Consider the following 22,248-nt stretch of genomic DNA (forward strand, 5'->3'; position numbering starts at 1 on the left):
TTTTGTGTGTCTGCATCTGGATGATGTGGGTGATGTCTAATATTAAGCACCTTGCAGCTTGGCTCCCCCCAGCCATGCCCCCATCAGGGGACAACGCTGAGTAATTTGCTGCCTTAATTCCAGAGGACTTTACAGCACCTCCTTCTTGGTAGTAGTTTTGCCACAAGTAGCTGAGCTGGATGCAGCTTGGCCCTGATCCATTATGGTACTGATCTTGTTCTGATGACACCATGAATGACTGGGATCCTTCACGGCCCGTGTGAGATAGGCTCCCATGTGGCTACTGGTGCTGCTGCATGCGAGGGGGTGTCATGATTGGGCGTAGAGGAATGGGGGAGGAACCAGCTGGGGAACCCCACCCCCAGGGAAGAAGGCTCAGAGCCCACAGACAGTGATGAAAGGGTCAGAGGAAGAATCATAGAGTTGGAAGAGACCACAAGGGCCATCCAGTCCAACCCCCTGCCAAGCAGGAAACACCATCAAAGCATTCCTGACAGATGGCTGTCAAGCCTCTGCTTAAAGACCTCCAAAGAAGGAGACTCCACCACACTCCTTGGTAGCAAATTCCACTGCCGAACAGCTCTTACTGTCAGGAAGTTCTTCCTAATGTTTAGGTGGAAGCTTCTTTCTTGTAGTTTGAATCCATTGCTCTGTGTCCGCTTCTCTGGAGCAGCAGAAAAGAACCTTTCTCCCTCCTCTATATGACATCCTTTTATATATTTGAACATGGCTATCATATCACCCCTTAACCTTCTCTTCTCCAGGCTAAACATACCCAGCTCCCTAAGCCGTTCCTCATAAGGCATCGTTTCCAGGCCTTTGACCATTTTGGTTGCCCTCTTCTGGACACGTTCCAGCTTATCAGTATCCTTCTTGAACTGTGGTGCCCAGAACTGGACACAGTACTCCAGGTGAGGTCTGACCAGAGCAGAATACAGTGGTACTATTACTTCCCTTGATCTAGATGCTATACTCCTATTGATGCAGCCCAGAATTGCATTGGCTTTTTTAGCTGCTGCATCGCACTGCTGACTCATGTCAAGTTTGTGGTCTACCAAGACTCCTAGATCCTTTTCACATGTACTGCTCTCAAGCCAGGTGTCTCCCATCCTGTATTTGTGCCTTTCATTTTTTTTGCCCAAGTGTAGTACCTTACATTTCTCCTTGTTAAAATTCATCTTGTTTGCTTTGGCCCAGTTGTCTAATCTGTTAAGGTCATTTTGAAGTGTGATCCTGTCCTCTGGGGTATTAGCAACCCCTCCCAAATTGGTGTCGTCTGCAAACTTGCTCAGGATGCCCTCAAGCCTATCATCCAAGTCATTGATAAAGATGTTGAATAAGACTGGGCCCAAGACAGAACCCTGTGGCACCCCACTAGTCACTACTCTCCAGGATGAGGAGGAGCCATTGATGAGCACCCTTTGGGTTCGGTCAGTCAGCCAGTTACAAATCCACTGAATGGTAGCATTGTCTAGCCTGCATTTTACCAGGTTCTTTACAAGAATATCATGGGGCACCTTGTCAAGGGCCTTGCTGAAATCAAGATAGGCTACATCCACAGCGTTAGGAGTTTGCTTGGTTTGGGTATCGCCCACAGCATGTGCATAGGTCTATTCTCTCGCACACCGAACGTGCAGACTTTGGAGACTCTCACGCATTCTTAAACCATCTTGAGCACCATAAAAAACATCACCCCATGCACATGGGTGGTAAGTATAAAATTGCTAGAGGGCCACATTGCTTCATGGCCCTGGGCACCCTTGCAGGGGCCGGATGCTGTGGACAAAGGGGGCAGGGCAATGGAGGTGACTCGCCCCCTATGTATAGTAGGGCACATTCCAGACACACAAGTCGGATTCCTCAATGCACCTATTTGGGGAGCAAGGGGGATGGATAGTCAGCATTCAAGGACCCCGATTCCAGCTGGGCACAGGTCAGGGCTCAAGAGGGTTCCCCCTACCCGCAAACCTGCTAAAAGCAGGCAGGCCTGATGACTCGCAAATCTTACAAGATTTGTTACAAATCAATGTGGGGATTTCAAGCCACGTTCACGATTTTGGACGCGTTGATCTGGATAGTGGTTCTGGAGTGACACTCTGTTCTGCTGTGAAATTTATTTATAGAATGGCAGATGAAGTTAATGGACTATGCTGAAATGGCTAAAATGACCGGAAGAATTAAGAAATCAGGAAGACCAAAATTTTAATAAGGAAAGGAAAATTTATAACTTATCTTAAATACCATTGTAAACAAAATAAAAAAATCCTTCAGTAGCACCTTAAAGACCAACTAAGTTTTTATTTTGGTATGAGCTTTCGTGTGCATGCACACTTCATCAGATACGAAAGCTCATACCAAAATAAAAACTTAGTTGGTCTTTAAGGTGCTACTGAAGGAATTTTTTTATTTTGTTTCGACTCAGACCAACACGGCTACCTACCTGTAACTAGAACCATTGTAAACAGTTAAAATCGTTAGTAGGATTGGAATATCACTTGTTGTTTAAGGTGAATTTTGGACATAATGCAAGAGGTAAAGTATTTGGAGTATCATAAATGATGCAGGAGGAAATAATTAACAGTAAGACCCACATAGGGGAGGATGGAAGTCCAGGAGATTCCTTGGAATCTTGTTTTTGATTATTTATGTTGGATAAATATCTGTAAACATTTAATTTGAAAAACCAAATAAATCTGTAAAGAAACCACATTTATTTATAAAAAATATTTATATACTGCTATGCTATTTAAAAATAAAATAAAAGTGCTTTACAGCAGCAACAAAAAAAACAATTCAGCAAAAATCTTTTTAAATGATAAAAAGTGTTAAAGCCAGACACCCGTTAACCACCTTCCCCACCCCACAAATGCTAAAAGAGTGGCATTTACTGGAACAACTTCTTGGTGAGTAACAGCCCCCTCCCCCCAAGAAAGCACTGGTTTTAACAGTTGGTAGCCTGAGCTATTATGATTGTCCTGAGGGAAGGCTGAGCTGGTAGAGCGTGAGACACTTAATCCGAGGGTGATGGGTTCAAGACCTGCACTTTGGACGACAGATTCCTGCATTGCAGGGGGTTGGCTAGATGACCCTGGAGGTCCCTCCTAACTGGTTGGATGGCCGTATTTCACATGATCTAGTTGAGATTCCTGCATTTCATGGGGTTGGACTATATGACCTCCGGGGTCCCTTCCAACTGGTTGGATGACCATATTTCACATATGATCTAGCTGAATTTATTGCATTGCAGGGCGTTGGATTAGAAGGAGCGTCTCCACCTCCATCGCTCTGCCCGGACACTGAGGACCAGATCCAAAGGCCTTCTGGCGGTTCCCTCGCTGCGAGAAGCCAAGTTACAGGGAACCAGGCAGAGGGCCTTCTCGGTGGTGGCACCCACCCTGTGGAACGTCCTCCCACCAGATGTCAAAGAGAACAACAATTACCAGACTTTTAGAGGACATCTGAAGGCAGCCCTGCTTAGGGAAGGACTATTGTATTTTAATATTTGTTGGAGTCCACCCAGAGTGGCTGGGGAAACACAGCCAGATGGGCATAGTATTTATTATTATTATTATTATTAATAATAATAATAATAATAATAATAATAATAATAATAATAATGACCCTAGAGATCCCTTCCAGCTGGTTGGATGGCAGTATTTCATATATGATCTAGCTGAGATTCCTGCATTGCAGGGGGTTGGACTAGATGACCCTCGGGTTCCCTTCCAACTCTGCAATTCTATCACCATCGTGATCACCATCGATTCAACAAGAGACCACACTAGGGCTGTTGAGGAGGTGCAGCCCCAAAGGGCAGCATATAATAGCAGGGGAAATGCGACACATCCTGTCCCTTTAAACAAGGCGTCCCGGGCAAGGCCTCGCGTCGCCATGGCAACGCGGCCTGCTGCGGGGGTTTCTAAGCGAGGCCTGGACGAGGAAGGGGAGAAGAGGCGGCCTTGTCGTGCCCGGTGGTAGCGGTAAGGCGAACGCGGTGTGGGGAAGGGAGGACCCCCCCCCAGATCCCAACCCCCCCAATACTGGATCTAGGACCGGCAGTGCCAGGTTTGGGGGGGGGGAGAGTGGGGGAGAGAGAGGACTCTCGGGGATGCAATTCTGGTCCACGTTGCCATGGAAACGGGATGATGGTGGTGGTGGGGATGCTTCTCCCTCTCTTTGTGCCTCCTCTCCACCCCCACCAGGGCCGGATTGAGGTTTGATGCGGCCCTCAGTTCCTGAAGGTAATGGGGCCCTTTCTATGTTCAGCTGTCCTTTGTCAACAACAAATGTGTCGCTGTTTTTTGTGTGTTGAATATATGCTATATGTAATTTATGGACCTAATAAGTATCTAAAGCCATTTGCACGTAACCAATAGGAGCCTAGACCAGTGTTTCTCAACCTTTTTTGGGCAAAGGCACACTTGTTTCATGAAAAAAATCACGAGGCACACCACCATTAGAAAATGTTAAAAAAATTAACTCTGTGCCTATATTGACTATATATAAAGTAATTCTCCCACGGCACACCAGGCAACATCTCGCGGCACACTAGTGTTTGAGAAACACTGGCCTAGACAACACAAAACACTGTTGCTGTATGTAGGTTTTGCTTTATTTGGTTTTTTATCTTATGTTTTGGAAATGTACATCCAGGTTTTTTTTCCTTTAATTTTTTGGGGGCCCTCCAAGAGAGTGGGGCGGCCCTAAGCGATTGCTTTTTTAGCTTATACGCAAATCCAGCCACGGGAAGGAGATCAAGGGAGGGTAGAGTTGGAAGGCTAGAGAAATCTAGCCCGACACACTGTTACAAGGAAAATGCCTCAAATTCCCTTATGGGGTACCTGGAGCCCCGTCTAGAGTCCCTTGTGAGGTCTCTATCGGGCGGAGAAAATAACAGAGGCCAACCAGAGTATATTGGAAGCAAAATGGCTAGTAAGCTTGATCTTTATCAAAGGAAATGAACTGCTGCAACTCACCACACGCAGGAGGGAGGAGAACCCCGAACAATAGTGCCCGAACTCCTACATATAGGCTTTCGAAATTGCCCACCCTGTAGCCAGAGACCACCACCCCAAAACATCATACATATATCGCAGAAGGAGGTGGTCTACAGCAGAAATTTGACAGTGTTGCTTCTCTGGGGTAGCCTGGCCATTCCTTTGAGATGGTAAATACTTTAGTTCCTAGTTACAGGTAGGTAGCCGTGTTGGTCTGAGTCGAAACAAAATGAAAAAATTCCTTCAGTAGCACCTTAAAGAGTAGCACCTCGTGCATGCACACGAAAGCTCATACCAAAATAAAAACTTAGTTGGTCTTTAAGGTGCTACTGAAGGAATTTTTTTACTTTAGTTCCTGAATCTCTTAAGCATAGTGATAGTTTGCTCAGCTTAACTTGCCAGACTGTATTTGAAAAGGGAGGTGTAAGCCCCTACAGTCCAAGGACAATGGGAAAGCTTTTCCCATTTCCTTTCTCCTGGCAGAGAAATATTTGAGGTCAATTTGGGAGAGTCAAAATGGCTCCAGGGTCGCTCTCCTGTTCTATTTCAGGCATATGGTTTATATACTTAACGTACGTGTTTGCCTTGTACATTGGAGACCTTAGAATTCTTATAACAACCCTGCCATGCAAAAATAAATAAATGTTTTAATATATGCTGGAAGCCACCCAGAGTGGCTGTAGCAGCCCAGTCAGGTGGGCAAGGCATAATAAGAATAATAAGAATAAGAATAAGAATACGAATAGAATCCTTAATCAGGGTTGCAACAATGATTCAAAGCAGAGATGGGGGCTGGGCTGACCATTTGTAAGGAGGGTGGCAGGGACTCCCCCTGTCTCTGCAACCCCCCCCCCCATGTGCACATGTAAGCAGGTGTATATTTGGCACTGTATATGTACCCATGCACATGCCTAAATGTGGGGGTGAGAGCAGGCCCCCCCAGTGGCTAGAGGCATGAAGATGTTAGCAGTACCCAGTGCTCTTTGCAAAATACTGTATACCGTACATTGATGTGTATTAGGTGTATGTTGGGAGAGGGGTGGGCCTCTACAGCCCAATCCCACATGTTTTTACTCAGAAGTAAGTCCTGCCATGCTCATGGGGAGAGATGTTTCTCCCAAGTAGACATGGATAGGATTGCAGGCTTTGCAATTCAGCTGTGTGCAGCAAGTGAGATTGTTATTGCTGTTCTTATTAGAACTGTAGTTGCTTTGAAATACGGTTATTTGTAAAAAGAAAAAAGAAAAGTTGAGAACAGCTATAGTTGGCCCAGAAGAAAATGGCTTGTTTTCTTGATTTTCTGCTTCTGCAGAGGAAGCATCATGCAACACTGAACACATGTGTCTGCCGGGGATGTATTGAATGCAGGGGATTCTGTGCATTGAGCTGTTGTGCTCCAGGTTTCCACACCTGCCTGCTTAGTAGCACTGGAGGGAAGTCTTATTTGGTGGTAGCTGATACTACGGCTGCTGGAATTATTGCATCCAGATGAAGCCAATGTTTTGGGCAGTGTGCGTACCACCAGCCCACATCTTGGTGTCTCCTTTGAAGGCAATTTCCACACATCAGCTGGCATGTCCTGAAGACACCTTCAGTGCGGCCCTGCATAGGGTTTGCAGAGCTGCATATAATAACGAATCACAATGTCTTGTGCTGTATGGAAAACTGTGTGTGATCCATGGTTGCATATCAAGTATCTTGTCACTTGGCAGTCTGCAGTAGCTAAAATGTGTTGGTTCTGGTTGCTGTGGCATGTCCTATACTGTGCGCTAAACTGATGGAGAGATTACTTCAACCTAGGGAATCAAAAAAAAAAAAGTGGGGTTGGGAGGGACCCCAAGGGTCATCCAGTCCAACCCCTGGCAATGCAGGCATCACAACCAAAGAATTCCTGACAGATGGCCATCCAACTTCTAAAACCTCTGGTGGAGAAGAGTCCACCATTAAAAAAATAATTATTCTTGATGCCATTTTATACAACATTTTATACAACATTTTATACAAACACCACTTTCTGAGTCCATTCCATTGTCAAACGGCTCTTATCGTCAGAAAGCTATTCCTAATGTTGAGTCGGAATCTCCTTTCTTGCCACCTGAATCCATTGGTTTGGGTCTCCAGACCAGGAGAAAACAATATCGTTCCATCTTACACACAACAGCCCTTCAGATTTTTGCCTATCGTATCATATCATATTTGGTCAATGAGTGCTCAAAACTGAATTTGCTGCTTTGTGACTGACTCTCACCTGAACATAGGGAAAGTCTGGAAGCCTCCTCAGTGTCAGGCAGTCTGGAGTTTGGAATGTACCTGCATTTAGTTAAATTAACAAATCCAAATTAGCAATGCTTACTTCCTTGCTCATTCATGGGAGAGGTAGCAGGGTAGAACGCTCGATGCGTTAGTTTATTTCTTTTGGTTTCCATTGTCCAAAGACACAGGGTTCTAGGTCCCCTTTAAAGTGCTGTTTTGGGTGAAGAGGGAGGTCCTCACGCTATAAATAAGCAAACAGATAAATAAATATTTGACCCCATCTTGATCCGACATCCTTTTTCCTCTCCCCTTCCAGGAGCGCCATTGTCCACATCGATACCCATTTGAAGCAGAAAACACATCCTGCACCCTCCAGGTTCGTTCTCTCTCTCTCTCCAGAGGCAAAGGAACTGATCTACCTAGCTTTCCCTCCCAACAGCAGCTGTTAACACCAGTTGTGATATGAGCAAGGTGCTGTGGAGCTAAGTGTGCCCAGAGTTGTCGTGGGAACTGCCTTCTTGGCTGCCCTGCCCAAGATGGAACCCCGGACGGAGAAGGGCGAGGAGGCAGAGAACGTGAAGATCACCTCCCAGCTCCTGAAGGCCAAGACAGGTGAGTTTGACCTGGAGTCTATCCTGCTGCTGAAGCTCCGGGGCCTGGGCATTGCAGACCTGGGCTGCCTCGGAGAGTGTGGCGGCCTGGAGTGGCTGGACCTGTCGGGCAACGCCATCGTCCACCTGGGGCCCCTCTCCTCCCTCAAAGCCCTGGCCGTCCTCAACGTCTCCTCCAACCGCATCGCCAGCTTGGAGCCCCTGGCCGGCTGCGAGAACCTGCAGAGCCTCAATGCAGCGGGGAACCTGCTGAGCAGCCTCCAGCAGCTGCAGTGCCTGGCCGGCCTGCGGCACCTCGAGAGCCTGCGCTTCAGTGACCCCGTGGGGCGCCTCAGCAACCCGCTCTGCGGCGGCGCCGGGTACCGCACCGCCATGGCAGAGATGCTGCCGGGGGTCAAGGTGATTGACGGCGAGCGGGTCTCTGGGCGCGGCAGTGAGCTCTACCAGCTCTGCAAGGACATTGACAGCTCTCTCAAGCGCTTCCACGGAACTGGGACCGGCGAGCTCAGCGGCCTGACCAAGCCCTGGGTGGAGGAGGGGTACTGGGACGTCCGCCCTGTCCGGAGGAGCTCCATCGTGGAAGAGGCCTACAAGCAGTTCAACGAGACCCTCCAGGAGTGCCGGGACCTGAGCAAGCGCGCCGACGACACCATTTCCCAAGCGGAGAGGGCCCTGAGCGCCCGCTCCGATTCCAGCTCGTTCGTCTTTTGAGCCACCCTGCGCTTCGATGCCCTTCCCTTGGCATTGCTGAGCTGGGCCCTGTCCTTTCAGTATCATCCTTGTCACTCACTGGCCTGTGATGCCGTCCTTTTGCGCTGGCCTCTGTCCCATCCAAAAGCAGCGGGTGCATCGACACCCTTAACCGAACCTGTTCCCCACAGCTCCTGGGAAAGCTTGTAGGAGCTGGGAGACCCTCAGGTCCGAGTCAAAGAGCATTGGGAGAAAGTTTTTGGCCAACGGGACTCTGAAATCTGGATTATCAAGTTGGGACCTTTCAGACTACTTCTTTGCAACATGTAGCCTAGTTTTAAAACAGCGTGGACTGGCATGGTGCTCCTGACCCACCCCCCTTTTAGTAGGCTGACATCTTGGATCTACATCCATTCACCCTCAAGGATGCTCTTTGACTCTGTCTGGCTTCAAGAGAAGGGGCCGCAGTGCAGTGCCTCTCGGGCCTTGTCCTCTGAGGTGATTCCCACGGCCATTTTCCCCGCACGGTGAAACCACAGCAAGTTGACTTATCCAGCACGCAGACACAGAACCTTGTCTTTTTAGACCACCAAGTCCCCGCATCCTCCTGACTAAACCTTGTTGGTGACAGTTTCCCCACATGCGTGGGCCTTTGAGTGTTGGTATGTCGGAGCATGCGCCAGAGTTCTTTCTTCACCCCACCAAGCTGGTTAGCTGGGTGGCATTTGTGTAAATCCACAGAAAAATATTTTGAGAACTGGGGGGCTGGGCAGAAGTGGCCGGCCGGAGTGTGAACCCACATATTAAGGAACGTCAACATTCAGTAATGCTAAACAGTTTGCTCTGGATATTTAAAGCCCCGTCTGCACTGAAGCAGTATCACAGCACCTTAAGCAGCCATGGCTTCTCCTGAAGAATCTGGAGGGCTACAGATTGTTAAGGGTGCTGAGAGTTGTTAGCAGACCCCTATTCCCACAAGTAGTTTTATGAACCAAATCCCTCTTCTCAAGGAACTCTCTGTGTGAAAAAGGGAGTCTCCTAATAGCTCTTACCACTCTTAAAATACATTTCCCAGGATCCTTTGGGGGAAACTATGACACTTCAAAGTGGTATGATACTACTTTAAGTTTACAGTGCAGATGGGGGCCTTAATTCTCAGCTGGCAGCTTCCGTACTGTCCAACTGGTCCTCACCAAGGTTCAGAGCGGACCGGAGGTCACTCATGGAGTTTGCTTCACAGCTGCCCATCCGATAGCAGCAGGGTTGAGGTGAAAGTCCCCTTGTGAATTGTGTCATCCGAACTGCAGCAGCCAGAAGAGTCAAAATGATGTGTTGTAGATCCTCTACATTTTGCATCAATCCTGCAAAGGAGCGACTCTGTTTTCACAGGCCTTGACTTCAGCCAAATTCTCCACCTCGCATGCTTCCCCAAACGCCTCCGGGTCATGCTGCCACACTCCCCATGAATACAGTAGCTTAGGAATCTAATCTTCTTTATTTCGTCTTCTTTTCCTTTTATTATCCTGCCGTTCTTCCCATGGGAGCTCAGAGCAGCGAACAGCATAAAAATACAGTCTGGAAAAAAACACATTTCTAAAATACAAAATACAAAGCAATACCAGCTGCTGAAATGTCAGCAAACCTATAAAACATCATATATATATATATATATATATATATATATATATATATATATGTTAGTAAGAATATATGAAAGTCTTAAAAACATAATTTATATATACAAAACGTCTTAAGAATATATATAATGCACATCATTCATATATACAGTGGTACCTTGGTTCTCAAACGGCTTAGTTGTCGAACAAATTGGCTCCCAAATGCCAAAAACCTGGAGGAAATGTTCTGGTTTTCAAACGTTTTTCGGAAGCTGAACATCCGACGTGGCCTCTGCTTGAGTGCAGGAAGCTCTTGCAGCCAATCGGAAGCCATGCCTTGGTTTTCGAACGTTTTCAGGAGTCGAACGGACTTCCGGAACGAATTAAATTTGAGAACCAAGGTATCTCTGTATATTTAAAAGGGGCCCTATTATTCCAAAGCCCTTCAAATTGCCCCAGGGCAAGAAAAGAACAGTTCACCGGTCTGTGTGACATTTCACTTGGTTTTTGCAGATTCAGGGGGAGGGGGGTCAGATCATAAAGAGGAGAGTTGATTTGACTTTTGTGTATGTCAGAGGAGATGGGGCTGGAAGTTTCCTGGACGAGGACTTGGAGATCCAAGACCTGGGGGAGGGAACCCATGCCTTTGAAGCGGAGGTGTAGAAAGGAAGCTGAGCCAGCACTTGGGATCTGGGCGCTGCATGTTCCATCCTGGGATTGCATGCTGGGTCTTGTGACATGGGAATGCCGTGCAATTATTTGCCTGTGAAATAAACCCAATGGTCTCCCTTGCTTTTCTGCCTGCTGGTTGGGTGTAGAGCTGCCTCCTTTGTGGAGTGCTTTCATTCTCTCCTGTAGTCCACTCCCGATGTGTGCCAGAGTGAGGTGCCCTTCCCTGGGCAACTGAGCCTCTTCAAGAAGCGGGTGCCTGCCAAGTGCCACCTGACAAAGGCCCTCCTCCTTCCTGTCCATTTGTCATACGCCAGCCGGATGTTTGTGCCCTCCCTGGAAATCCAAACATTCCCCGTCTTCACCAAGGGAACCTGAATTCTGAACAGCGGGAGCTGCAAATTAAGCAAAGCGCCGCCGGCCTTTGTGCGTCTTGCACATCTGCTTCTCTTGATTATGAAGAGGGGGGGATAAGGAGCTGTGAAGCCAAATGAAATCTGCCAAACAGTAGAAAGTTTATTCATCCCCTTGCCCTGCTCCCTGGCTTCTGAGATTCCACCAGGCTCTGTGCATGCATGCATGCAATTTGATTGCACACACAGGCACTCCTTACAACTGACTTTTGTAGCTGGAAGTTCTGCAGGTGGAGCAAGTCACACAAGTTAAATGTAATTGCATATACTCCTTTAGCTCTGCTATAGGATTTATCCTTTTTATCTTCCGTAAAATAAACACACACACACACACACACGAGGTTTAAAACTGAGAGCAGAGGCTCCCAGGATACTGAGCAGGCCAATGGTTTGCTATCCTTGGGAAATTCATACTTCGATGCTCTCTCCCATCTGTGTCTTATTTTATGCAGAGCAGCAGCAACACATTATTTTATTTGGTACATTTCTATCCCCCCTTTCTTCCAAGGAGCTCCCGGGGGCATATGTAATTCTCCCCATTTAATTCTCACAACAACCTTGTGAGGTAGGTTAGCTCACCCAGTGAGCTTCATTGCCGAGTCAGAATTTGAACCCTGGTCTCCCAAGGTCCTAGTTTGTAACTCTTAACCATTACACCGCACTGGCTTGGCCAGAAATCTGTTGTCCTGTTTTCATTTTTCTCACTTTTCACTTCCCTTTTGCAACGGCCTCCGCTGCCTGAGTGTCTCTAGAATGACAGACTTGTGATTGTCCCCCCAGGACTACAGAATAATAGAACTGTAGTGTTGGAAGGGAGCCCAAGGGTCATCTAGTCCAACTTCCTACAATGCTGGAATCTCAACTAAAGCATCCATGACAGGTGGCCAGCCAACCTCTGCTTAAAACCTGCAATAAACAAGTCCACCACCTTCCCAGGGAGCCCTGTCCACTGTCAAACAACTCTTGCTGTCAGAAAGTCCTTCCTCTTGTTTCGTTGGATCTTCTTTCTTGTAATTTCATAGAATCATAGAACTGCAGAGTTGGAAGGGACCCCGGGGGTCATGTAGTCTAACCCCCTGCGATCCGGGAATCAAAATCGAATCCATCGGTTTGGATCCTACCCTCTGGAGGAGCAGAATAGAAGTTTGCTCCACCTTTCTTCGGATATTTGAAGATGGCTATCCTTTCACCTCCCAATCTTCTCTTCTCCAGGCTAAAAGGCAAGAAGGCACCCAGCCAGCCAATAGCCTGCTAAGCCCCACTTCCCAAAGTTCATCTGGAGGCTCCCTTTCCTCCCAAGACATTTCCATAGGTGAGACAGGGACCCCTGGAATTCTGGCACCCAAGGTGAGTTGACGAGTTGGTCTCAATGGCTGGAACGGCTCTGGAACAGACCAGAAGAGACCACCAGGGTATTGATGCCCACAGATCAGGGTCCAGAACGCCCTGGCAGTGGGCACCAGAGAAGAGGTTTGGGGGAAGAGGGGTGAGCCCCCTTGCTCCAGCAACTCCTGAAATAACCATACACCATGACTATGAAGCCTCCACTTGAACTTTTATTATGGGAATAAAGGAAGAAGGAAGAAAGACAGAAGACTCCTCTGGGACCAAGAGAGGTTCCATTCCTGTGGCAACGAGACCCAAACTGGTGGATGTTCTGCTTGTTTCCAAAAGGAAGAGGGTGCCTTGCTTCCTTGATGGTCAAAGAACAGCCCAGTAAATGTGGGTCCCATCTAGGCAGGGAGGAAAGTGAAGATGGTTATTACAGATGAAGTGAAGGATTTCAGGCAGGAGCCTATCCCAACCTGGAGATGCCAACATGGATTGAACCTGGGACCTTCTGCCTGCAAGGCAGACAAAACAGCCCATCCTAGAATCATGGAACTGTAAAGTTGGAAGGGACCCTGAGGGTCATCCAGTCCAACCCCCTGCAATGCAAGAACCACAGCTAAAGGATCTCTGACAGGCGGCCATCCAACCACCAACAAAGGAGAGTCCAGCAGCTTCTGAGTGCGTCTGTTCTACCGTCAAACGGCTCTTAGCGTCAGAAAGGTCATCTTAATATTTAGCCAGAATCTCCTTGTTATTTGAACCTGTCCTCTGGGGCAGCAGAAAACAAGCTTTCTCGCTCCTCCATGTGATATTTAGAGATGTTGAAGGCTGCCGAAAAGATATCTTGGGCCCTCGGCAATGACTTTTAAAAAACAACAACAGCTTTTATCCTATTTAGATACCATTTTATCATTATTTAACATCATTTATTTTTGTCTCGGCAGACTAATGGCAATTGGTTGGTTTGAGCTTTCATACAGAGGTGCCTGGTGTCTGAATTCATAGAATCATAGAATCATAGAGTTGGAAGAAACCACAAGGGCCATCCAGTCCAACCCCCTGCCAAGCAGGAAACACCATCAAAGCATTCTTGACATATGGCTGTCAAGCCTCTGCTTAAAGACCTCCAAAGAAGGAGACTCCACCACACTTCTTGGCAGCAAATTCCACTGTCGAACAGCTCTTACTGTCAGGAAGTTCTTCCTAATGTTTAGGTGGAATCTTCTTTCTTGTAGTTTGAATCCATTGCTCCGTGCCCGCTTCTCTGGAGCAGCAGAAAACAACCTTTCTCCCTCCTCTATAGGACATCCTTTTATATATTTGAACATGGCTATCATATCACCCCTTAACCTTCTCTTCTCCAGGCTAAACATACCCAGCTCCCTAAGCCATTCTTCATAAGGCACCGTTTCCAGGCCTTTGACCATTTTGGTTTCCCTCCTCTGGACACGTTCCAGCTTGTCAGTATCCTTCTTGAACTGTGGTGCCCAGAACTGGACACAGTACTCCAGGTGAGGTCTGACCAGAGCAGAATACAGTGGTACTATTACTTCCCTCGATCTAGACGCTATACTCCTATTGATGCAGCCCAGAATTGCATTGGCTTTTTTAGCTGCTGAATCACACTGTTGCCTGCTGGTGCCCAACATTTTTTTTAATGCTGAGTTGGATTTGAATTGTTGCTGGGTTGGTGCCCCTTTGCTTTATTGGTGATTTGTTGTGTTGGTTGTGTTTTTCAGTTATGTTTCATATGACCACTGCATGCCACCTCGAGAATGCATTGTCGACGAGGCGGTCGATAAATGCAACTAACGGAAAACAAATGCGGGCTACAGGAACTGAAGCTGATCACTTACCACTCTTCCGGGAGCCCCTTGAGAAATGCAAATTGTCCGATGTGGTAGCGCTGCTCCTCATATGCCTCTTTGACTGCCTCACATTCCTGATTCTGCTTCCTCCTCACTTCCTATGGGACATTCAGAAGGGAAAAGGTGGGCCATGAGCTCCTGAGTCAGGGCTTCCCAAACTTTTGGGGGTTACCTGCTCCTTGGTTCCAGAAACTCACGCCCAGTGCCCCCTACTCAATAAAAGGCATTGCTCAGAATAGCGGTATCCACCAAGGGAGATAATAACACCCTAAGATTCAAAATAAAAAGGTAAAGGGGCCCCTGACCATCAGGTCCAGTTGTGTCCGACCCTGGGGTTGCGGCGCTCATCTCGCTCTATAGGCCGAGGGAGCCGGCGTTTGTCCGCAGACAGCTTCCGGGTCATGTGGCCAGCATGACAAAGCCGCTTCTGGCGAACCAGAGCAGCGCACGGAAACGCCGTTTACCTTCCCGCCAGAGCGGTCCCTATTTATCTACTTGCACTTTGGTGTGCTTTCGAACTGCTAGGTTGGCAGGAGCTGGGACCGAGCAACGTGAGCTCACCCCGTCGCAGGGATTCGAACCGCCGACCTTCTGATCAGCAAGCCCTAGACTCTGTGGTTTACCCCACAGCGCCACCTGGGTCCCTTAAGATTCAAAATAGTAACAATTAATTACAGATTTATTCAAAATCAGATTATTCAGAAGTCAGGTCCAGGAGCATTTCTGTCAAAGTATGAAGGTGACCCACCTGGAAGATTGGGTTCTGCTCTGAGAGGCACCTCTTGGACTCGTCCAAAATGTTATGAGGGTCACTGGAGTTAAACTTGAAGCAAGCCAGGCACTTCTGTTTCCTCTGGGCAGAGAAAAGAAAGGAAAAGGAATGAGGTCTGTTTTCACAAGAGAGGCCCAAATAAGGTTTCGGTTTGCTCCCAAACTATAACACCAGCAACACACCCCAAAACTGCAAAGGCTGCTTTTGCAAGAATATCGCTGCAGCTTGCTTTCTGAAATGTGTCTCCAATCGTGCCCTCGGAAGGGGGTTATAATGCCTGTAAATTCCACCCAAAGAGGAGCAGCGATTTTAAAACAATTGGACACAATGGTGAAGCGGGAGGCACAAAGCTTCGATTCGCCCTGAATCGGAATCTGGATTCAGACTCAAAGCAAACAGGGCTGCGTCTTAACCTGTCCAATCTGAACCCGGCTGGTTTTTCGAAGTGCTGGATCAGGATCCAAAATGAACCTTGTTGTACGGCTGGTATTTATCTCCAGTAAAGTTAGCAAAAATGTATAAGAATTTATCCAATGTATGCTGGAAGTGTAAAGATAAAGTGGGTACATCTTATCATATGTGGTGGTTGTGCAAAAAGGTAACAGGTTTCTGGGAAATTATTTATAACTAGTGTCTTGAAGCCCGTTAAAATAATGGGTGCTAGAACAGTGAGCTAAGGAAGGAAGGAAGGAAGAAAAGAGGGAGCAGGAGGGAGAGAGGAAGGAAAGAGGGGAGAGAAAGAAGAGTAGGAAAGAAGGAAGGGAATAAAGAAGGAAAGAAAAAGAAAGAGGGAGAGAAGACAGAAAGGGAGAAGGAAGGAAGGAAGGAGCAGGAGGGAGAGAGGAAGGAAAGAGGGGAGAGAAAGAAGAGTAGGAAAGAAGGAAGGGAATAAAGAAGGAAAGAAAAAGAAAGAGGGAGAGAAGACAGAAAGGGAGGAGGAAGGAAGGAAGGAAGGAAGGAAGGAAGGAAGGAAGGAAGGAAGGAAGGAAGGAAGGAAGGAAGGAAGGAGAGGGAAAGAAAGAATAAGAATGAGGGAGAGGAAGAAAGATGGGAAGGATGGAAGGGGGAAGCCGTTGAGGGAGAGAGAACCGCATTCTCCCCCCCCCCCCCCGCTCGAGGGCGCGAGTGAGTGCGCGGGGATGGGGAGTGTGCGGGGACTCTGTGTGCGTCCAGTCCCTGTGCCTGTGGGGCATATGCGCAGTAGCACAAACCCAGGGACACAGGGAATACTGGATGCAGAGACACTTGCACTTTATTATATAGGATGAATTGAAGAAAATGTTTAAGATAACTTTTGTTAAAAAACAGAGGCCTTTATATTAGGAATAGCAGGTGAAGACATACCAAGAAATGTTAAAAGACTATTTATGTATGCAACTACAGCCGCCAGGATGCTACTTGCCCAGAAATGGAAAGAAGAGAAAGTAGCAATGAAGGAGGAATGGATAACTAAGATGATAGACCATGCCGAAATGGCAAAGATGACTGTGAAAATCCGGGACCAAGATGAAAAAAAAGTTTACACAAGACTGGATTAAATTTATAGAATATCTTAAGGTTCATTGTAAAGACTTAAAAACATTAGCAGGATTTATATAGCATCTATGAAGCAATGTGAATTGTGGTTATCAAGGGACTTGTAACTGAATGGAAAACTAAGGATGTGTAAGGTAACAGAGGGGAGAAATTGGAAACGGCGGTGGGGAGTCTAGAAGGGATGAATAAGTAATTAATTTGAATGTTAAATTGTTAAATTATTGAGAATTGAAAATAAAATATGAAAAAAACAAAATGAACCTTGTGGTCAGTGTACTTGCTTACTAAAAACATTGAACGTTCCTAAGAGAAGCTCATGCCTCCTCAAATCCTTTTGCTTTGTGACTCTTGTTCTACAGGGGCTAGCCCAGCTTTCACCAACCTGGAACCCTCTGGTTTTAAACTACAACTCCCAGCCAGACCAGCATAACATAAGCATAACAACACAGCATAACCGGACCCTTGGGCTCCCTTCGAACTCTACAATTCTATGATTCTATGAACAGTAACAGAAGAACATACGTCAGGTCTGCTGCATCTGGCCAGGGGCCCATGTGATCCAGCATCCTGTTCTCAGAGTGGCCAACCGGGTGCTCAGAATCATGGCTAGTAGCCTTCAAGAGATCTCTCCTCCTCCATGAATTTGTCTAATCCTCTTTTAAAGCCACCCAGGTTGGTGGCCGTCGCTGCCTCCTGTGGCATTGAGTTCCACAGTTTAACAATGCGCTGTGCAAATGAGAGAAGCTGACCACATAACTTGCTCACTGTGGGGGGGAGCCTCATAAGGATCTCACTTTGGGTTCCTCCTCTGTAGGCTTCCTGCCTCTTTGTTTATGATGTTTTAGACTTTGAATTCATTTTAAAAGGCATAGAGAGTTCAGCTTGGCGGTGGATAAATTAGCACGTTCCTGGCTCACCCCGCCTGGCTTGATCCGGCAGTTTTGCATCCCTCGCTGCTGCTTCCGGCAGAGGGTCTGCACAAGGTCAACTTCCAGCTGGACATAGGTTCCCCTTGGGAATTCCTGCAACCAAAGAAAGCCGAGCTCAATGTGGGAAATAACTCCTTGCCAAACTAGAACGAGAGGAGTTCCCCAGTGGAGAATCGCCTTCCATGGGAGCGTGACAAGGGCAATCAAGGGTCTGGAGGAACGGTGGAGGAACTTGGGGATGTTTAAATGATGCATTCAAATGAGAAGAAAGGAGGTCCCCACTAAACATCAGGAAGAACTTTCTGACAGTAAGAGCTGTTCAACAGTGGGACGGTCTAGGTGGAGACTCCTTCCTTGGAGGGAGCCATTGCTTCGAGTCCTACCCTCCAGAGCAGAGGAAATAAGTTTGCTTCATCTTCCACATGACAGCCCTTGAGCTATGGCTCTCATATCTCCTCTCAGCCTCCTCTTTTCCAGGCTAAACATACCCAGATCCTTCAACTGTTCCTCATAAGGCATGGTTTGCCTTGACCGTGAACAATAAATAAAACATCAAAGAATACACAACCAGACTGAACAGTTTTCACATCGAAAAGGGACCAACAAAATTACAGTAATATTGATAACAGCAACAGCTTCAGTGCCCCGACAAAAAACCCCTAAGCAATAACACAGCCAATGAGTCTGTGTTTTATAGCTGCAGCCCAGGTCCCACCCTCCCAGGCCAGGTGGGAAGAGGCCTGCCGAGGGGGGGCAAGCTTGTTTTCTGCTGCTCCAGAAGGGAGGACCTAAACCGATGGATTCAATGACAAGAAAGGAGATTCTGACTCAACAACAGGGAGAACTCTCTCACGGCAAGAGCTGTTGGACAGCAGAATGGACCTCCTTCAGAAGGTGGTGGACTTGCCTTCCTTGGAGTCTTCTAAGCAGAGGTCAGACGGCCGTCTGCCAGGACTTCTTCAGCTGTGATTCCTGCCTTGCAGCGGGTTGCGCCAAATGACCCGCGGACGTCCCTTCCTGCTCTCCGGTTCTAGAATCCTGTGATTCTAGAGTGATCAGTAGAACTCTGATAATCTAGGAAGCAGGGATCCAATCCCAGACTTGCAGAAGGAGAAGCAGAGTCTTGGGACCCCCTTAAGTTGAATGCACATCCTGCAACCTTTCTCCGAGGAAACCAGGGACACCCTCCAAAATTCTCTGATGAAAATAGGGGCATCCTATTCTATACCTTCCAACATATCTTCGATGAAAATAGGGATGTCCTAAGGAAAAGCAGGACATTCCGGGACTCAGAAACTGGGACAGCTTCTGTAAATCAGACTGTCGCTGGAAAACAAGGACACTTGGAGGGTCTGCTAACATCCCCAGCTTATCCAGCAAATTGGGAAGTTCATTCCCTGTCACTATTTCACACAGCGGGCAAGTTTTATTGGGCATAGGTGGGTGGCAGTCTGTGGTGCTTTGTTATATGGGGTGACGATCCTCTGCCTCCCCCTCCGGCCCCATGCACGCTCCCCCCTCCCATGTCCCGCTCACCGTCTCCGTGACGTGGGTCACGGCTTGCTCCTTGAACGTCGCCTGCACGAGGTCCCTGCTGTGGAAGAAATCTAGCACCAGCTCCAGAGCCCTTTGCTGGAGGGGCGACCGGTTGGCATCCGCCAGGACCAGGAGGCCCAAGCACAGCACTAGAAGCCCCTTCATCCCCCTTGCCCGCGTCCCCAGTGGATCTGTTGCCCACACCCTGCCCTTGAGAACTCCCCTGCCGGTCTGTTGATCTTGGTCGGTCATTAACTTGTTCCCATGAGAGCTGCCCCAGACGCAGGCCCCCTCGCCTGCCCTCTGCCCTCTCCTGTGGCTGTTTGTTGGCTGATGCCCGGGAGATGAAAGGGAGGGGTGGGTAAAGGGCACCCATGCAGGGAAACAACAGGAGGAGGGGTCCCTTTGGCCACCCCTCCCAACTGGCTGCCAAAGATGCGGGGTGTTTTTCTCAGGTCTGCTTTCCCTTTGGGGCTGGCACAAGGGATGCAGGATCTCTCCTTTATGCCAGTGGCTCCCAAAGTGGGTGGTACCTGCTGCATAAGAGCATAAGAGCCTGGTGGATCAAGAAGAATGCTTTTAGCAGGTGCCAGAAAGAGCACAGAGAATTCAGAGGAGGCGCCTACCTGGTATCAATAGGCAGGGAGTTCCCAAAGTGCGTGTCGAGTTTGTGTCTACATGCATGCAGGCAAATTGGTCCCATGTTTTAAAGGGCTTTGTAGACTTATTGCCACACCTTGATCCTGGCCCGGTAGCAAATCAGCGACCAGTGCAGATCTTTGATTTCAATTTTCTGTTTTACAATTTAGAATATTCATTTAAACAACCTTAAAATATCAATGACTTCCCTTCTTCTCTTTCCTTGGTTCATTTTGCATATCATTGCTACGGCACATTTTACATAAACTAAACCATTCAGCATTCCATTATAGTATTACATCCATTAAAACTAATTTACACTGCTGAATTTATCCAGGTTGTTTCCCCTGAAACAGCTCTGATGGACAATATTGATATTAGAGATTTGGCCTTTCCCATTCCACCTGCCACTTCGTTGTCGCCCCCACTGATCCCAGTGTTTGATCTACAAAGTCCACAGCTTTCACTCCAGGAACACATAAGCAAACAGAAACGTCTGGAGCCTTGCAGTTTCCCAACATCTGCTGGGCAGCCGCCTCTTTCATGAACCTGGCATTTTGGTGGTCAAGTTGCTGGTGGCCAGTTTGGTCCCCTTCCTAGCCAGAGAAGCCAGGATGGCAGTGACAAAGCCAAAAGCAGGTTTGTTCATATTTTAAAGTGGGGAATGGCTTCAATGATTCATGCATGCTGGTATTTAGAATGCACAAGTTTTGCTGGCTATGTTCTATTAAAATGTTTGTGGAAAACATAAAAGGTTAGTACATTTTGTGCAAGAACAGCATGCAGGATCAGGCCAGTGGTCTATCCAGTCCAGTATCCTCTTCGGAACCAGAGTGGGAAACTCTAAAGCTGGTGGAATTACCCAGTGGGGTGCTATTAAGTGGGGGGAGGGAGTGGGGCTCTGGAGGTGTAAATACTGTAACTTCTTCTTTGGCAATCACTCGTAGCTGAGTAAGATTGTCTTCCACAAACAAGGTTTTAACAGTGCGTCGGTAAGTGATGGTGGAGGCCGATTCTGGATCCACATGTCCTTCCACAGTGGGGGACATAGGTTTCCGGGTGGGAGTTGATCATGGTGAGGGTTTGCTAACTGTGCCTTCCTCTTAGTGCGTTTCTCCCTTTTGTCCCGGGTTCGAGTGTCTTCAAAGCCCATGACACCTTTGGTAAAGGCTGTTCTCCAACTGAATCATAGAGTTGGAAGAGACCACAAGGGCCATCCAGTCCAACCCCCTGCCAAGCAGGAAACACCATCAAAGCATTCCTGACATATGCCTGTCAAGCCTCTGCTTAAAGACCTCCAAAGAAGGAGACTCCACCACACTTCTTGGCAGCAAATTCCACTGTCGAAGAGCTCTTACTGTCAGGAAGATCTTCCTAATGTTTAGGTGGAATCTTCTTTCTTGTAGTTTGAATCCATTGCTCCGTGTCCGCTTCTCTGGAGCAGCAGAAAACAACCTTTCTTCCTCCTCTATATGACATCCTTTTATATATTTGAACATGGCTATCATATCACCCCTTAACCTTCTCTTCTCCAGGCTAAACATACCCAGCTCCCTAAGCCGTTCCTCATAAGGCATCGTTTCCAGGCCTTTGACCATTTCGGTTGCCCTCCTCTGGACACGTTCCAGCTTGTCAGTATCCTTCTTGAACTGTGGTGCCCAGAACTGGACACAGTACTCCAGGTGAGGTCTGACCAAAGCAGAATACAGTGGTCCTATTACTTCCCTTGATCTAGATGCTATACTCCTATTGATGCAGCCCAGAATTGGTATTTAGTATTTCAGTAATAATTTAGTCTGACCAGAGCAGAATACCTGTACTGGAGCGCTTGCAGGCCAGTGTTTCCCAGTTGTCGATGTTTTTTAAAGATTTGCCTTGAGGCAGTCTTTAAACCTCTTTTGTTGACCACCAGCATTACGCTTTCAATTTTTAAGTTTTAATTAGAGTAATTGCTTTGGAAGACGATCATCAGGCATCTGAACAACATGACCAGTCCAACAAAGTGGATGTTGAAGAATCATTGCTTGAACACGGGTGATCTTTGCTTCTTCCAGTATACTGACTTTAGTTCGCCTGTCTTCCCAGGTGATGTGTAAATTTTTTTCGGAGACACCGTTGATGGAATTTTGCTGAACTGATTGAACTAAATAGTTTTAACTGGATTTTGAATAAATGTGCAATTAATTGTTATTGTGTTGTCATCTTCCTTCGTGGGGCGTGCAAACTGCTGTTCTGAATAATGCTTTTTAACAGAGTGGGGGCCCAGGAGATGAGTTTATGGTACTGTTATAAAATCATATTGGGGGGGGGGTTGCAGGACACCATTATTAATGAACAGAGAGGGGTGACAGAATTTGACAGCTGCAATACCCAGAATCCTGTTCAAT

The 22,248-nt window shown here is 47.4% G+C and overlaps 2 protein-coding genes across 3 annotated transcripts; one reads left to right on the forward strand and one right to left on the reverse strand.

Annotated features, from left to right (window-relative positions):
• Positions 1-3,635: 3,635 nt before the first annotated feature.
• LRRC61 (leucine rich repeat containing 61) lies at positions 3,636-10,959 on the forward strand. 2 transcript variants are annotated; one of them, XM_060280527.2, is made up of 2 exons: positions 3,636-3,980; positions 7,567-10,959. In XM_060280527.2, exon 2 carries the CDS (start codon positions 7,787-7,789, stop codon positions 8,570-8,572), a length of 786 nt encoding a protein of 261 aa, XP_060136510.1. In that variant the 5' UTR covers positions 3,636-3,980; positions 7,567-7,786; the 3' UTR covers positions 8,573-10,959. The 2 variants fall into 2 exon arrangements, with proteins under 2 accessions (XP_060136510.1, XP_060136511.1); XM_060280528.2 differs by having other exon boundaries at positions 3,962-4,241.
• Positions 10,960-12,783: 1,824 nt separating this feature from the next.
• RARRES2 (retinoic acid receptor responder 2) lies at positions 12,784-19,475 on the reverse strand. Its single transcript, XM_035129444.3, has 5 exons — positions 19,223-19,475; positions 17,675-17,779; positions 15,198-15,302; positions 14,438-14,547; positions 12,784-12,982 (listed from the first exon to the last, which is right to left on the reverse strand). Coding segments are annotated over exons 1-5 (573 nt in total). The 5' UTR covers position 19,475; the 3' UTR covers positions 12,784-12,981.
• Positions 19,476-22,248: the final 2,773 nt, after the last annotated feature.

This window comes from Zootoca vivipara, chromosome 11 (assembly GCF_965207765.1).
Source record: "Zootoca vivipara chromosome 11, rZooViv2.hap1.1, whole genome shotgun sequence".
Classification (NCBI taxonomy): domain Eukaryota; kingdom Metazoa; phylum Chordata; class Lepidosauria; order Squamata; family Lacertidae; genus Zootoca; species Zootoca vivipara.

Bases quoted from the DNA above. Each gene is read 5' to 3' on its own strand.
- LRRC61 (XM_060280527.2), top strand. From the start codon at position 7,787: ATGGAACCCCGGACGGAGAAGGGCGAGGAGGCAGAGAACGTGAAGATC.
- RARRES2 (XM_035129444.3), bottom strand. From the start codon at position 19,474: ATGACCGACCAAGATCAACAGACCGGCAGGGGAGTTCTCAAGGGCAGG. The intron at 17,780-19,222 runs GTGAGCGGGACA...CTTTGGTTGCAG, and splicing joins TGACCCACGTCACGGAGACG to GAATTCCCAAGGGGAACCTA. The intron at 14,548-15,197 runs GTGGGTCACCTT...AATGTCCCATAG, and splicing joins AGCAGAACCCAATCTTCCAG to GAAGTGAGGAGGAAGCAGAA.